This window comes from Mus caroli, unplaced genomic scaffold (assembly GCF_978045245.1).
Source record: "Mus caroli unplaced genomic scaffold, Mus_caroli_1 scaffold_9, whole genome shotgun sequence".
Lineage (NCBI taxonomy): Eukaryota > Metazoa > Chordata > Mammalia > Rodentia > Muridae > Mus > Mus caroli.
The window spans coordinates 42,378,317-42,394,396 of record NW_028227264.1 but is presented as its reverse complement, the minus strand read 5'-3'; the positions used below and the strand labels follow the sequence as shown (position 1 = coordinate 42,394,396).

The following is a 16,080-nucleotide window of genomic DNA, read 5'->3' as shown; positions in this document are numbered from 1 at the left end:
GACCCACTGCAGCTGCACCCCTGCTATTACAGAAACCAGACCAGGCTGGGGGGGTCAGTTCCCGACATGTCCGGTAGGGGGCGGCGCTGCGCCGCATCCGGGGGCGAGGGGCGGGACTGTGGTACCCGAGGCTCCCGAGACCTCTGCACCTGACCGCGCGGGGGCACTGTGGAGCGACCCGGCCAGCTCCCGCCTCCCAGCCTTGCTTAGTCGCTGTCCTTTAACCCTCCACTGTCCCTCGCAGGGGCAAGGGGGCGGGGTCCGGCGGCGAGCGTGATAGGGCGGGCAGGCTAGCGCCCAGGTGAGTTCTTCCAGCACTGCTGGGCCCCGGGAGGACTGCGTCTGAGCCTGCAGAAGAGGCACAAGAGGAGATGCCGTTGTCGCCACCATCGCAGGGCGACCCCAGGGAGGCCAGCCCGTCCAAGGCCCCCAAAAAACACCCCACCTTCCATATCTGGCGCTCCAAGAAGAAGCAGTCTCCATCGTCCAGCTGTGGGGTGTTTATCCCACACCCGCCCGGGGCTTTCGGGGAGACCAGGTAAGCGCTGAGTGTTCCGATCCCCCCCTGCTCTGTGGCTCGGCCGGTTTTGCAAAGTTCGTCTCGCCCCGAAACTATGCTACAGGGTCCAGGACCCTCAGCCTGTTCTCTAGAGTCTCATGCGTGGGACCTTAGTTTTGACTTTCTTAAGTCTGCACCTGCAGCTGAGAAAAGCAGGGTAGCCAAGGGTTGGAATCAAAATGAATGCCTTTAGGAATGCCTTGGAGCTCTGGAAATACTCTAATTTTAGCGCCTTAATCGTAAAGTACCTCATGTTCCTGGATATTAGTCTCCACTATTCTCACAGATCCAGAAGAGGAGGAAGTAGAGGGGCTAGCTGACTCTATTAAATGGATAGAGAAAAGGAGGCCTTGGGGTAAATGTCCCCCAGAGACTCAGTGAGTGGCCAAACCAGGGAGTACCTCCTTCTTAAAATATAAGGATTGCGACTGTACCTTAGTGACAGGGTGCTGGCCCAGCTTGTGTCAGTCCCTAGGTTCACTTCTCAACACCAAAAGGAAAAAAACTTGGCTCCTGTATTTTTTAATTATACATAGATTTGTGTGTGTGTGTGTGTGTGTGTGTGTGTGTGTGTGTGTGTGTGTGTCTGTGTGTGTTGGTTTTATTGTATATGTGTAACTTTCAGTTATCCTATCAGAATTGATGGTTAGTTTCCTGTCTATCAAAATGTAATAACACATGACTCTTGGTATTTTATTCAAGAGAAAACAAATTGATACCAAAGTGGCAAGTAGATTTTCCTTCTAGAACCTTTCTGTGTTTTAGGCCAGTCAGGAAACACTTCGTTCTGTCCTTCAGAACTCTGAGGAACTCTGTGCTAACAGAAGCTCTGGAAACAAATGTACTTGTCAGCTCTTGGAATGTTTTTCTAGTCAGGGCATCTTTACAAGCATTTCACTATACCTGGGAGGAAGTTCTAGAAATTTAAAGCAGACGGCCAGATGATCAGTGCAGCTTCCACTGGGCCCAGGTCCTAGCACAGACTTTATTGTTGTTGTTTTCATTATCACTTAGAGTCCCATGTTTAGCCCAGACCCAACGGAACCTTCATCCTCATTCCACAGCCTTCCAGGCACTGGGAATACAGGCTGTGTTGCCATCACAACTTCCTTCCACATCCCTCATCATCTCTAGAACATTCTTAATACCTAATATGCTATAAGTGCTGTATAAGTGGTTGTTAAATAGCTTACTTAGGAAATAATGTCAAGGAAAAATAGTTGTGTAAACAATACAGATACAGTATTTTTCACTAGTATTTTCTCTCTATTTTTAAATTTAGTATTTACTTTTAATGGTGTGTGTGTGTCTGTGTGTGTGTGCACGTGCGCATTGCACAGACACCCTAGGACATCAGGTCCTTTGGAGCTGCTGTTACAGGCTGTTCTAAGCTGCCAGATTCAGAGGTTCAGCATAAAGAATGTGGGTTCTCTACATCCTTAACCACTGAGCAATCTCTTCCCTCTCTGGTATTTTCAATGTTTGGTTGAGATGTGGAAGTTGATTGTATCAGAAAACAAAATAAAACCTCTCTCCTGCCCCCCCCCCCCGGTCAGGGTTTCAGGGTTTGGTATCGTCCACAGTTTCAGGTGCCCGGTGGGCTGTCTTGAAATTATCTTCCCTCTTCTCAGGATCAAGGAGACTACTATGTTACTCGTCTCAAACATGAGTTTAAAACTCTTATCATAAAAGCAAAGCTATCGAGGGAGAAGTGGGAGGTAGGGTAGGATGGGGAAGTGCCTCTTGTGCTAGAAGAGCTGACTGTTGCTAAGATACCTTACGGCTCCAGATTTTCTGTATCCTGTGAATGAGCATCTGCGGCTTTAGAGTGACCATCCTTAAAGCCAGTTGTTTCTTTCCACACACTAGGCTGAATATGGCTGCCTTTCTTCCTGCAATTCACTCATAAAATCTTTCCACCTTGACCTTGGCAAGCATGCTAATCCTGTGTTATTTTCATAGAAATACTTACTGCATAATGGGGTCAAAGCAGTGTCACACATATCACCTTCATCACAGGCCAGCAGTGTGCACTGAGGGTTGTGGTAGCTGTGGCCAGAGTGGCTGCCCTGAGCAGACCTTAGCGGGTACAGACATTTGTCTATTTTAATTGATGTTCTGTTTTGCAAAGAGTTTATTCAGGGCCTTGATTCTCTAAGTTTGAATTCCTGTGTAAGTGTGACACTCAGTTAAGTCATCCTGGCAAGTTACTAACCATTTTGTGTCATAATATCCTCACTCAGAAAAAGGAAATAACAAGTGGTTGTTCAGTTAAATAGATGAATGTATCCCAAGGGCCTAGAAACACTGACTCTTCTTTACATTTTAAATTTTCTTTTCCATTTTATTTTCTTTTAAAGGAAAAAAAAATTTTTTTAAAGCTGGGTGTGGTGGCATGTGTCCTTAATCCTAGAATTTGGGAGGCAGAGGCAGACAGATCTCTGTGTGGCTGAGGCCTGCCTAATATACAGAGCGAGAGAGTTACAGGCCAGCCAGGGTTACAGAATCAGACCCTGTTACAAACTAAACCAAACCATAACTTTTTTTTTACATTTAGAGAGAGAGAGAGAGTAATAAAACAAAACAAAAAATTAATAAAATTAGAAGAAATTGGTGTTAGGGCTCATCGGTCAAGGTCTTAGCTCGCATGCCTAAAGCCCAAGTTGCATGTTTAGTGCTGCCTCTCTCCCTGGCCCCCACCTCCTGAAAGAGCTGCTAGCTTAAAGCTGGAAACAGTGAATTGACATGGCTGTCCTGGAGCTTGGTGGACATCAAACAGAATGACTCCAAGCACTATAGAAGCTGGTGAGCTTGGAGACAGCCAGACTCAGATGGTAGATGGGTCTCATCATGCTCTAAAACTCTACAGACCTCGCATCGGCTGGGGCACAAAGAGAGAGAGTCCCAGGGACAGTGCCTGACTTGGTAGGGTCCCTATTGCTGTGATAAAGTGCCATGACCAAAAGCCGCCTGGGGAGGGAAGGGTTTACTTCAGCCTAGTTCCATATCATAGACCATCACCGAGGGAAATCCGGTAGAAACCTGGAGGCAGGAGCTGATGCCAGACCATGGGAGGACGCTCCGTACTTGGTTGGCTTGCTCAGCCTGCGCTCTTATAGCTCTCAGTATCAGCGGTCCAGCAGTAGCACCATCAGTCTCCATCCTTTACCTGTAAACTGGAAATAACCGTGTTTCCCTGGGAGACCTGGGTAGTGTAGATAGAAAAGCCCCGTGTCTCAGTCAGGGTTTCATTGCTGTGAAGAGACACCATGATCACGGCTGATCTTACAGAGGAAAATGTTTAATTGGGGCTGATTTGCAGGTTCAGAGGTTCATCCCATTGTAGTCATGGTGGCAAGCACAGAGGAGTACAGGCTGACATGGTGCTGGAGAAGGAGTTGAGAGTTCTACACCTGGATGGACAGGCCGCAGGAAGAGAGAGGGAGAAAGCCAGTGGGCCTGGCTTGAACTTCTAAACCCTCAAAGCTGTGAAACCCTCAAAGCTGTGAAACTCTTCCTCCAACAAGGCCACCACATCTCCAGTAACACAACTTCCTGTTAGTCTGTGGGGGCCATTTTCATTCAAACCACCACACCTTGGCAGGGAAAGGTGGGTACAGGGGCAGGGGGATGTGATGAGAGTCGCCGCTGTTATTTTAACAATGCCCATACATTTAATGCACACACTAGTACTTTTAAGTTAAAGTAAAGAACTTCAGGATCCCAGAAGACATCATAACTATCTCCAACAGTCTTTGAAGTCCTGTAAATATGTGGGTTTTTTTTTTCTTTCTGGGCAGGGTCTTACCTATGTAACTGTGTCTGGTCTGGGACTTGATATGTAGACCAGGCTACCCCGGAACTCATAGAAATCTAACAGGACCATAATGGTCCTTGATAAGCAGAGGGTAGGAATGGGTGGGGGAGTGTCGGGGCAGGGTGTGGAGGAAAGCTTCAGCCTCAGATGAAGATGACAGATGTTGGCTCTCTCCCCTCTCCCAACCTGGTGCCAGAAAGTAGGCTGCCCACTATCAACCCTAGTAAGAATTTACTTCCCTGACAGCTATCACTCTTCACTCCTTGTCTGACTTTATAAGGTTTTTTCCCCTTGGATCCCCTCTCCCCTGAGTAAGTAGATGAAGTATCTTCCAACACCCCTGGACAATTGTACACAGCCACACTAACATTGCCCCAGAGACCCTGGCTACCTCCCCAGTGGCATAAATACCACCCTCCCCTCACCCCCCAATATACTGAACCAGTTCTCCAAAGCTGCTCCCAGGAGTGTGTGTTCTGTACCTGCACACCGACAGCCGACCAAGGCCCTACATTGCACCCACCCAACGCAGCCAACCTTCCCTCCCTCCAGCCCAGCCCAGTTACAGCAGGTTGGCTATCCCAAGAGGGAGAAGCAGACACTGAGCAGCAGAGATCCACCTGCCGGTGCCTTCCCATATTGGGATTAAAGGTGTACATCTCCATTCCCAGTTGATGGATGTTGTTGTCGGTGTACATGAGCAAGGCCGCTCGTACACCGAGTAAGTTAAAAACATTGATGTACAGGTTCAATCCCAGCACCAACAATTAAAAAGAAGAAAGGATGATTTCAGCATATCTCATTAGGAAGCCAAAGCTAACATCAAAAGGAGTTGCTTCTGACGGGAGTTCAGAGCCCAAACTGTGTGTTGATAAGGTTGCCACTAATCTCTGTCATTGTCACCTTGTTCATTCCGTCTCCACACATCAAGTCATAACCTGCTCAGTCCATCTACGTCCTGAGGAGTGGCTTAAGCCGGAGAGTCGTAAAAGACCTTGGAGACTTGCGTTCTCTTTCCATTTCTGCTTTGAAGTTTGTTCCCTTGGAGGTAGGAGGTAGGAAAGTGTCCGTAGCCTCACACATGCAGGCAAACCTTTCTCTCTGCAGCCGTACCTTGGCCCTGCTGCTTCAGCTTCTGGTCATAAATCTGAGGCCAGTGACGGGTGCTCTGTTTATTGGCATAAATATATCAATGGGTTACACATATCAGATGCTGGGAATAGTTTGTTCCTACCAATCTTTGTAGAACATTGCGAACGCACGCCTGTCTTCAAGTCTGGGTTCACGGAAGGGCCATTTGGGTTTCAGAAATGTCCAAGTGGAGGGAGAGGGATTTACTCATGGGAAAATCTTTGTCTGACTGCGTTGAAAAGATTACGAAGCCTGAGTTGTGTGGTTTTTTGTTTCCCTTGAAAATTCTATCAAATAATTGCACAGTCTCCATCTTACATTGTATTTGTTTGTATAAAAGGTTTGGAGATCCTGCTTATGAAAGCCATGTAATCTTAACTTTAGAAACCATCTTCCTGGATTCTTTTTGTTTGTTTGTTTGCTTGTTTGTTTGTTTTTTCGAGACAGGGTTTCTCTGTGTAGTCCTGGCTGTCCTGGAACTCACTTTGTAGACCAGGCTGGCCTCGAACTCAGAAATCCGCCTGCCTCTGCGTCCCAAGTGCTGGGATTAAAGGCGTGCGCCACCACTGCCCAGCTATCTTCTGGATTCTTGATGGATGTTTCTGTGGTGAAAGCTCACTTTTGTATCTTATGTGTAAGTGTGTGTGTGTGTGTGTGTGTGTGTAGGTGTGTGTAGGTGTGTATCTGTGTGTCTGTATGTGTGTACATATATATATGTGTGTGTGTATATATATATGTATATATATGTGTGTGTGTGTGTATGTGGTGTGTGTATATATGTGTGTATAGGTAGGTATATGTGTGTATCTGTGTATGTATATATATATGTATGTCGCATATGTGTGTGTATGTGTATATGTATGTGCCTGTGTTTATCTGTATGTCTGAGTGTATATATATATATATATGTATGTATGTGGGGTGTGTGTGTGTGTGTGTGTGTGTGAGTGTGTGCTCAGGATTGAACCCAAGGTCTCACCATATTAAGCTGCTTAGCACGGCTGTTATCCCCAGCCTCTATCTTTTTATTGAAGTGATAAGATAAATTGAATTTCAAAAAGACATTCCTTAGATTCAGCCAACTCAAAGCACTGAGACTAAGAACTAAAGAAATGAAATTAAAAGTGATTCTGCCTAAAAAAAAAAATAATTTCCGTCTAGAAGAGGGTGGGGCATGTGGACGAAACTGGATAAAGGAATGTATGATGCATTTAGTGAGGAAATAAAGACTTCACCCAGGGTCTCGAGGTCAAAGGAGATTATCTTGAGGAAGTAGAAGATATTTTTTTCCTCTTGTTAAATCTTATTCATATTGAATGATTAATGGGAAATTTTATTTTCTGATATACAAATCATTTTTAAGATTTATTTATTTATTATATGTAATTACACTGTAGCTATCTTCAGATACTGAATAAGAGGGCATCAGATCTCGTTATGGATGGTTGTAAGCCACCATGTCTTTGCTGGGATTTTAACTCAGGACCTTCGGAAGAGCAGTCAGCGCTCTTAACAGCTGAGCCATCTCTCCAGCCCCTTGGATTATGATTATCTACAATTATATTCAATCTTAGACCAGAAGAAAAGCCCAAGAAACTTTTGTTTTCATGGTGACTCTTGAGACAGCAATCCACATAGCCATGGTTGTACAGACATGTTCTTACCACACGCAGGGTCTCACTCAGCTCTTGATTTACAGTTTGGCACCTAAAAAGAAATCCTAGACTAGGAATGTGGCAAACTGATATCAAAGCCCTGGCTGAGGGTACAAACTGAAGTGATGCCTCTACCAGAATCACTGGCTGGAGATGCAGGAGTCTGGACATTCAAGTGGACTTGCAGATCAAAGAAGGATGTCCTTTGGAGTGCCCAGCCAACTTGGTGTCTTCTTGGTCTCTTAGATGACCCTGGAGTTGTTGAGGGGTCTGGCTTTGTCTCTGCTCCTCTTGTTTGCTTTCGGTTCTGTATTTATTTTAGAGACAGAAGCTGTGTATTTCAGACTGGCCTCAATTGTGAAATCCTCCTGCCTCAGATCCTCCGTGCTGGGTTACAGAAATTTGTATCTTGGCTGGGAATATAATATTGGCTCCGGGTTCAGTTGTAAACAACAACAAAAACAATCACCATAAGACCAGGCTTTGTATTCACACCGCAGTGCCTGTAGCACCAATATACGTCTTTCCTGTGTTCACTTTAGAAAACAGTAGTTGTAGTTTTACCCAGAGGGCACTGAAGTATGAGTTTGCATCTTGCATTTTTGTTTGTGTTTGTGTGGTACTGGGATTTGAACCCAAGACCTCTCATCCTAGACAAGCATAGACTCTACTACATACATAATTTTTAAAATTACATTTTATTCGATTTGTGTGTGTGTGTGTGTGTGTGCGTCTGTAGTTTAGAAGATGACTTTTGAAAATGAATTTCTGCTTCCACTATGTGGAATCCAGGGATCGAACTCAGGCCATTAGGCTTGGTAGCAAATTCCTTTACCTCCTGATCCATCTCACCAGCTCTTCCATCCATTTCTAGAGGTTGTTTGCTTTTGCTTGTTTGTTTTTAAGTCATGAAGCTGTCTAACCAAGATGCGTAGGCCAGGCTGTGAGTTTGAGATCCTGTCACCTCCATCCTCCACATAGCAGATTATGTGTGTGACAGCTGTGATCTGAATGGGCCTGCTCAGTGGAGGTGATCCCCACACTAAAACATCACTTGGATGAGTTACAAAGAGACCCTAGCTATGTGGTTAAGGCAGGCAATCCAAAATTCCATTCACAGTAACCCCAGCTTCTGCTTCCAACAAGTTATAGCCAAGTCTGTGTTGTGCTTGTAGCTAACACAGAAAGTGATGTGCAGGAGCAGGAGAGATGGCATAGAAGCTAAGAGCTCTGCTGTTCTTGCAGAAGACCCAAGCTTGGTTCCCAGGACACACATGGTGGCTAGCAAGTATCTGTAACTCCAGTTCTAGGGTGACGCTCTCCTCTTCCTCTGAAGGCACTGCAGACACCTACTGCAGATGCTACACAGACATACCTATAGGCTAGACACTTATACACATAAAATAAAAATAAATAAATAAATCCTTAAAAACTACTGTATATATAAATGAATGTGCTGTATTTGAATCCTGAGCTGAGAACCTCTGGCCCAGCCTTCAGAAAACAGTACCAGCAAGAGGCCGACCTGTCTCCTACCCCAGCCTTTCTCTGTGGCAGTAGGGCACAGGCTGAGGAATGAACCTCAGAGGTATGTGGCCCTTTAAATTTACAGGTGCTGCTAGGCTAGGTAGGTTATCCCAATTATCAAGGGTCGCCTTAACACTCAGTGCGGGGAAACTGCCCTCACTTTGGATCTCTGCACGGTCTGATTTACTTCCTGGTGTATCTTTGATCATCAGCTAAGTACAGGCTCCTCTTCAGGTTGACCCAACAGCTGACAGATTATAAACTCCCACTGTCCCACCATCTCCTGGGGGCCAGGACTTGCTCTGTGGAGGCCACACACTGAGTGCATAAGGGAAGTAAATCAGGAAGTAAATGAATGAATTTTTCAGAATTCATATTCTGAAAAAAAATATTTTTGTGATCAGATTTTTAATTTTTAATTTTAAAATTATTTTATCAAATTAAATAATTTAATAAATTTGAATTATATTTAAATGTATAAGATTTAATTACATTTATAAGAATACATTTTATTACAATAACATTATTAAAATATGATAAATGTATTTTAAATTTTGTGTGTCTATGTGTATTTGTACACATTAGTGTAATGCTTGTGGAGGTCAGAAGAGGACGTCAGATCCCCCCAGGTGGAGTTACAGGTGGTTGTAAGCCATGCCATGTGGGTACCAGGAGCTGGAATTTGGTTCTCTACAAGGGCATTGCAAACTCCTAGCCACTGGGAATCTCTCCAGCACACAAGCAGATTGATTTATTCATTCTTCCTTTTGTTTATTTGTTTACTGGCTTTTATTTTCGATACAGGGTCTCTCTGGAGCCCTAACTGTTGACTTTGCGTTCCTTATATAAACCAGGTTGACCTTCAAATCACAGAAATCCGCCTGCCTCTGCCTCCGGGATGTTGGGATTGAAGGTGTGCACAGCTGTCTTAGTCAAGGTTTCTATTCCTGCACAAACATCATGACCAAGAAGCAAGTTGGGGAGGAAAGGGTTTATTCAGCTTACACTTCCATACTGCTATTCATCACTAAGGAAGTCAGGACTGGAAGTCAAGCAGGTCAGGAAACAAGAGCTGATGCAGAGGCCATGGAGGGATGTTCCTTACTGGCTTGCCTCCCATGGCTTGCTCAGCCTGCTCTCTTATAGAACCCAAGACTACCAGCCCAGAGATGGTCCCACCCACAAGGGGCCTTTCCCCCTTGACCACTAATTGAGAAAATGCCTTACAGTTGGATCTCCTGGAGGCATCTCCCCAGCTGAAGCTCCTTTCTCTGTGATAACTCCAGCTGTGTCAAGTTGACACAAAACCAGCCAGTACAACAGCCATGCCTGGTCGCAAGCAGATTTCTAAGTGATAAAATGTCTCTTCAGTTATGGAATCGGCCCTGATTGCACTATGCCATATGCAGGAACTCCCTTGATGGAGTTTGGTGCTGATGTTGTGACCTGCCACATTTTTTTCATCATTTGCCACCTAAACCTTTTCATAATGGTCAGTATCCATGGATACCCAGCTTGTTTGCTGTTGCATCTGCTATTAGTGTAAGAGTCGACAAAAGCAACTGTTGAGACGGGAGCTGAAGTGTCTTTTTTAGCTTGTGTACTGTGTAGGAGTCAGGAGCAGGCCCTTTTCAAGCCTGTGCTCTGAGGTTTGCCCAGGCCTTGCCAGCCACTCTTGGCTTTGCTGCCTCACCAGTGTTGGCTCAGGTCCCCACTGCTCGGCTCTTGGGAAAGTTGTCATGGCCCTTAAAACAAGAAAATGTAATTACTGCAAGGGTAAGGTACAAAGATATTCTGTTTTAGTATGGCCTGTTCAAAACATTTTTTTTCCAGAGCTTACACAATTATTGATAAGGAGTCTTTCATCGGATCATGTTTGAATGGAAATGAGCTATTGCCTTCCCATGCGTGTCATACTCTTGTGTGTGTCGGGAGGCATGTTTAAACAAGCTGGGCTAAAAGCTAGATTGGATGGTTGTCAAGATTAAAGCAAAGTGTGACCGAGTGCTTGGCATTTGCTCCCAGGTTAGACTCTCACCAGTTTGCATGTTAAGGTTGTCCTGATCTTACCCCGTAGGAGGCTTCTGGTCCTTTGCCCTCGATGTGCTGGCATTTCTGCACTGTTGAGAGTTAATTGTACCCTTCTTCGTTCTCTCACTTTTATGAAGCTTTAAAAAGAATGCCTCAAAGGGGATTACCAGTCCCTTATGAATCATTTGTTGAAGGGGCAGGCAGAGAGCATCCTTAGGGACTATCTGCATTGACTTCCCTGCTCACACAGGGCAGGCAGAGAGCATCCTTAGGGACTATCTGCATTGACTTCCCTGCTCACACAGGGCAGGCAGAGAGCATCCTTAGGGACTATCTGCATTGACTTCCCTGCTCACACAGGGCAGGCAGAGAGCATCCTTAGGGACTATCTGCATTGACTTCCCTGCTCACACAGGGCAGGCAGAGAGCATCCTTAGGGACTATCTGCATTGACTTCCCTGCTCACACAGGCTTGCTGGTCGCCTTTCTCTGTGTACCAACATGCGTGGGCCCCTGCTCCACCCATTTACAAGGTGTATAGAAGTTAAAGAGGAATGCACACATGCTCTCACACACATACACCACACACACTCACACACATACACACAAACACACAGCACACATACATACACACACTCACACACATAAACACCACTGCCACCCACACACCATTTATTTATATTAAGCAGGGTCTCATGCCAACCCACACTGGCTTCAAACAATATGAAACTGATTATGAACTCCCGATTCTGCTGTCTCTACCTCTCCCAAATACCGGGGTTTCAGGTGTGTATCATCCACACCAGGCTCCAAATCTCCATCCTCATGACACTCAATATCTGACCAACAAAGGACAAAAGTGACTGTAAGTTAATTTGGACATGTTTTCTAAGGAAAATAGACATAGCATTGGGGTGATTAAGAGAATTTTCAGCTAGATAATTCCCAGTCTCTCCTATAAATTAAATAAGCATTGGGACTTTGATTAAAAAGAAATGGGCCAGTAGGGTGTAATGGTACATGCCTTTAATACCAGCACACAAGAGGCAGAGGCAGGCCAATCTCTGAGTTTGACGCCAGCCTGGTCTACATAGTGAGACTCTGTGTCCTAATGAACGAACACACAAAAATGAAAAAGAAATAGGTCAAGGGGCATGCACAGATGCTGGGTGCTTTATACACAACAGTTGATTATCCATGTGGTGCATCATGTAACCTCTGGAACAGCTGTGCAGAGTGGGTACCCAGCCTTACACTGACCTTTGAGAGAACAGATCTGAAAGAGATGACTAGGTACAGCACAATATTTAAACCCAATTCTTTCTGGTACCCAAACTCATTAATATTTTCACCAAACCGTAAAGAGACTAAATTACCCCATCCAATGAGGTGTTGTTGGAGGGTATTTGTATGTGAGAGGTAGCCAGCTAAAGGAGAGAACTACAGAGCCAGGAACAGTGGTGCATACCTGTAATCCCAGCACTTGGCAGATGGGATGGAGGCAGGAGGATTAGAAGTTCAACGCTATCTTTGGCTACCAAGAAAGTTGGAGTCACAGACTGTATTACATGAATCCATGTCTCAAAAGGGGGGTGGGGTGGGGTGGAGAAGAAATCTAGATACCATTTGCTGTCTGTGATGGTTTGACTAGAAATTGCCCCCATGGACTCACATGTAAGAATGCTTGACCCATAGGGAGTGGCACTATCAGGAGGTACGTCCTAGTTGGAGTAGGTGTGGCCTTTTTGGAGGAAGTGTGTCACCATTGGGGTGGACACAGTGCTCAAGCTGTGTCCACTGTGGAACAGTCTCCTTCTGCTGTCTTCAGATCAACGTGTAGAACACTTGTCTCCTCAGCACCATGTCTGCCTGCATGCTGCCAGGCCCCCACCCCATGACAACAGTGGACTAAATCTCTGGAACTGTCAGTTATCCCTAACAAAATGTGTTCCTTCACAAGACTTGCCATGGTCATGGCATCTCTCCACCCCAATGGAAACCCTAACTAAGACACTGTCAGAGCACTCACTCTTTCAGAAACCAGGGAAGTGAGATTTCCTATTTTGATCATCTGAACCCTTCTGGTGCCATTGTAGAAAATAGGGAATATCTAGGCAGAAAACTCCCTTGGGAAATCATGTCATCTTTCTTTTCTGGGCACCCATGACAGGTGATTTGGGGAGAATAGGTGACTCAGTATTCAAGCTTAGTACTTCTGATGCTTCTGCATATGAAAAGACGTCTGCAGGGTGGGGAGGGGTGGGGGGGAATGCTGTGGGTTTTCACTCTGCATCGGACTGCCACACCTTTAAAGGAGCAGGAAACTGCTGGATCCCCAAAGTCCACATTTCTAGGAGATGCTGTTAATTTGGAAGGTGTGGGTTCTTTGGTAGAAAGGGTTTTCCTTTTCTACTGTATTGTGAGTCCTAGGAATCGAACTTGTGTAATTAGGCTTGGCAACAATCACCTTTGCGTGATGAGCCATTTCATTGGAACCTCCTGTCTTTCTGTTATTTTTTTTCTTTCTTTTCTCTCCCTTTCTTCTTTCTTTTTGCATATCTCCTTCAGTGACTACGTCTGTGAGTGTGAAATCAATGTACGTCATTCACTGAGCAGATGTGGTGAACACTTTCTGCGTGCCCACCCTGGGGTGCTCTGGGGGCCTGGTGAGCCCCTTCAAGCTCTACAGAGAAGCAGCCATAAACAAGGAAAAGCTCCCACACTCACCTGTCTGATAAAGGAGAGAGCGTGTTTAAACATGTGGAAGAGACTGAAGCATCAGGAACTTAGACATCTGTCAGGAGACAAAGGTTCCCACCTCTTAAGAGTTCTCCTTCCGGAAGGAGCTCAAAGGGCTACAGATGGTGTCAGTGATGGTGCCCACGGGCATGACCAGACATGCAGCTATCAAGTCTCCCTGGGATGGCATTTCTATTTATATCAAAGACAGATTGCAGATGTACACAGGATGCGTTTGTATGTAAAGACAGATGCACATCTAGATGCTGTAGGACTTCATTCGTATTTCTGTGACGTGCTAGATTACCTGCTTGTATTTTTAGCATCAGTAGACCTAGGCCACTCGTGCTGACAAGTCTTTAATCCTAGCACTCCTGAGGCAGAAACAGGTGGCTCTCTGAGTTCGATGCTAGCCTGGCCTTGTGTTAAGTTATTAGCATTTGTAGCGGGGTTGAGAAATGTCTTCACTTTGAATGCTACACTGGAGAGGGTGAATTAAGTTTCTAAAGATAAGTATATAGATCACTATATGCATCTTGCATAGAGAAGCCTGATTGAAGCTCTCTGATTTTTTTTTCTTTTTGCAAATGACACCTTTTCATTCTTCTTTGTGGCTGAATAACATCTCATGCATATGTATGCTACATTTTCTTCATCTGTGTATCTTGATGGACATGTAAATAAATTCCATGGCTTTCAGCTGGCACCGTCATAAGCATAGGTTACTACGGTATCATATGGCCACAGCACTAATGGGTGGACTTGTCCTATAGCTCAGAACTTTCTATCTCTAGCCCTTACCCCTCCTGCCCCCACCCCCAACTATGCCTAGGGATAGTAATAGCTTCCTAATGGGAGGGTGCTCAGGAACTGGACAGTTCCTTATCTGTTTTACCTTGCCTGCCTACACCTTGTAAGCTGAGTCCTTTGAGTGATGTTTGAGGACCATCTGGCCCCTGTTGAGATCCTGATTGGCATAGCGTGTGCTCGCTCTTTTTATTGTATTTCATGGAGGCTTTATGCTGCTGAAGGATAAAAGACAACTCAGAGTCAGGTAATGGAGGGCAGAGGGAGGAGGGCAGAGGGAAGAGGAGGAGCAAATTGCCATTGGAATAGGGACGAGAGAGGATTCCTTTAGCCTGTGCCTCGGTGCCTGTACTTCAAAGCTGAGCAGGGTCCCTTCCAGGGCAAATGCTCTCAGGCGTTTGTTTTGTTTAGATGTTACTAATTCAGTTACTACAGCTGCCTTTGTGGCCTTCCTGGTGAATCCTACTTGGGTTGTCTCTCCTGCTCTTGGGAGGCTTGCTCACCCATGTGTGAAGTCCTGTGTGCGCACTTGCATCTTTTTGCAGCTTCCGTATGTTTGCTCCAGACCTCCCCTTGGAGAAAGCACGTTCGGGACTTGTGAGCCCACGTGAGCAATATCCTTTTCAGTCTTTAAAGGAGGCATGGAGCCAACTTCAATCCACTTTGCTTCACCTCTGAATCCTAGGCTATGATTTTTCTAGAACAAATCCCATAGCGATTATCAATCTTACTGGGGCTGCTGACACTTAAAAGACCTCTGAACTCACAAGCCACCTTTTCTGTGCTTACGAGGTGATACTCAGCAGGAGCTGAGCTGTGGACTACTGAGGCTCCAGGACTCAACAGTGTTCCTTAAAAAACCTAGTCCTCTAAAACGCTTATTTGTATACCCATGTACACATATATATGCAGATATGCATACACACACGTGTGTGTGTGTATATATATATATATATATATATATATATGCATATACTCATGATCTGTTTAGGACATTGTTTACTATTTAATGCCCATGGAAATGAATTACTTTGGTTATATTTTACTATAGATCTATGAAAGGACAATTCTCTTAAAATTCACCATACAAAATTAGTTTCATTTACTGACAATGACTGGTGGCCGAAGTGACAGAAACTCACAGTTACAGAAACAAGTGTGGCATGTGCAGCTACTGCTGGAGCTTCGTGTGACTCTCTTGGCCTTTTTTGTTATCTTTCAAAGATCTGTTTTTAGTTATTTGTGTGTGTGTGTGTGTGTATGTGTGTGTGTGTGTGTGCCAACAGAGGCTAGAAGAGGGCATCAGATCTCCTGGAGATAGAGCTGTTAGTATCTACTGATTCTAGGGACAGAACTCTGCAAGAGCAGCAAGTGGTTAACCACTGAGCCACCTTCCAACCCCTCCATTGGCTTTTCTGACTCTCCTTTGCTGTCTGTCTCCTTCCCTACTATATTGGTCATTTTTCTGCTCACTTTGACTACATACCCAACAGAAACAGCTTAAGGGAGGAGAGGTGTGCTCTGAGTCACAGTTCCAGGGCTGCAGTCCCTCATGGCAGGAAAGTCATGGTCATAGGAATATCTATCTTGGTTGTTGCAGCTGGAGTGTGGAGACGATGGTCACATCATGCAGGTGGCCCAGGAAGCAAGCATATCGGCCCAAAGAGATGCTAAGTTATATCCCTCAAAACTCACCCACCAGATCCCACATTCCAAACAACCAGTCAGAGGCCTCGGTCAGCACACAACCTCGTGAGGGTAAGGGACACTTGATGTTCAAACCACAGTGCCAAGTGAGTAGAGAATCACAGCAG

General features: G+C 45.2%; 1 protein-coding gene across 1 annotated transcript in view; it reads left to right on the top strand.

The window, feature by feature from the left end:
* The first annotated feature begins 313 nt into the window (after positions 1-313).
* Crybg1 (crystallin beta-gamma domain containing 1) overlaps positions 314-16,080 on the top strand; it is a 196,621-nt gene continuing 180,854 nt past the window's right edge. Inside the window, exon 1 of the mRNA XM_021174985.3 lies at positions 314-538. Coding sequence (XP_021030644.2) covers positions 372-538 — 167 coding nt within the window. The 5' untranslated portion in view covers positions 314-371. The remainder of the gene's footprint in view (positions 539-16,080) is intronic.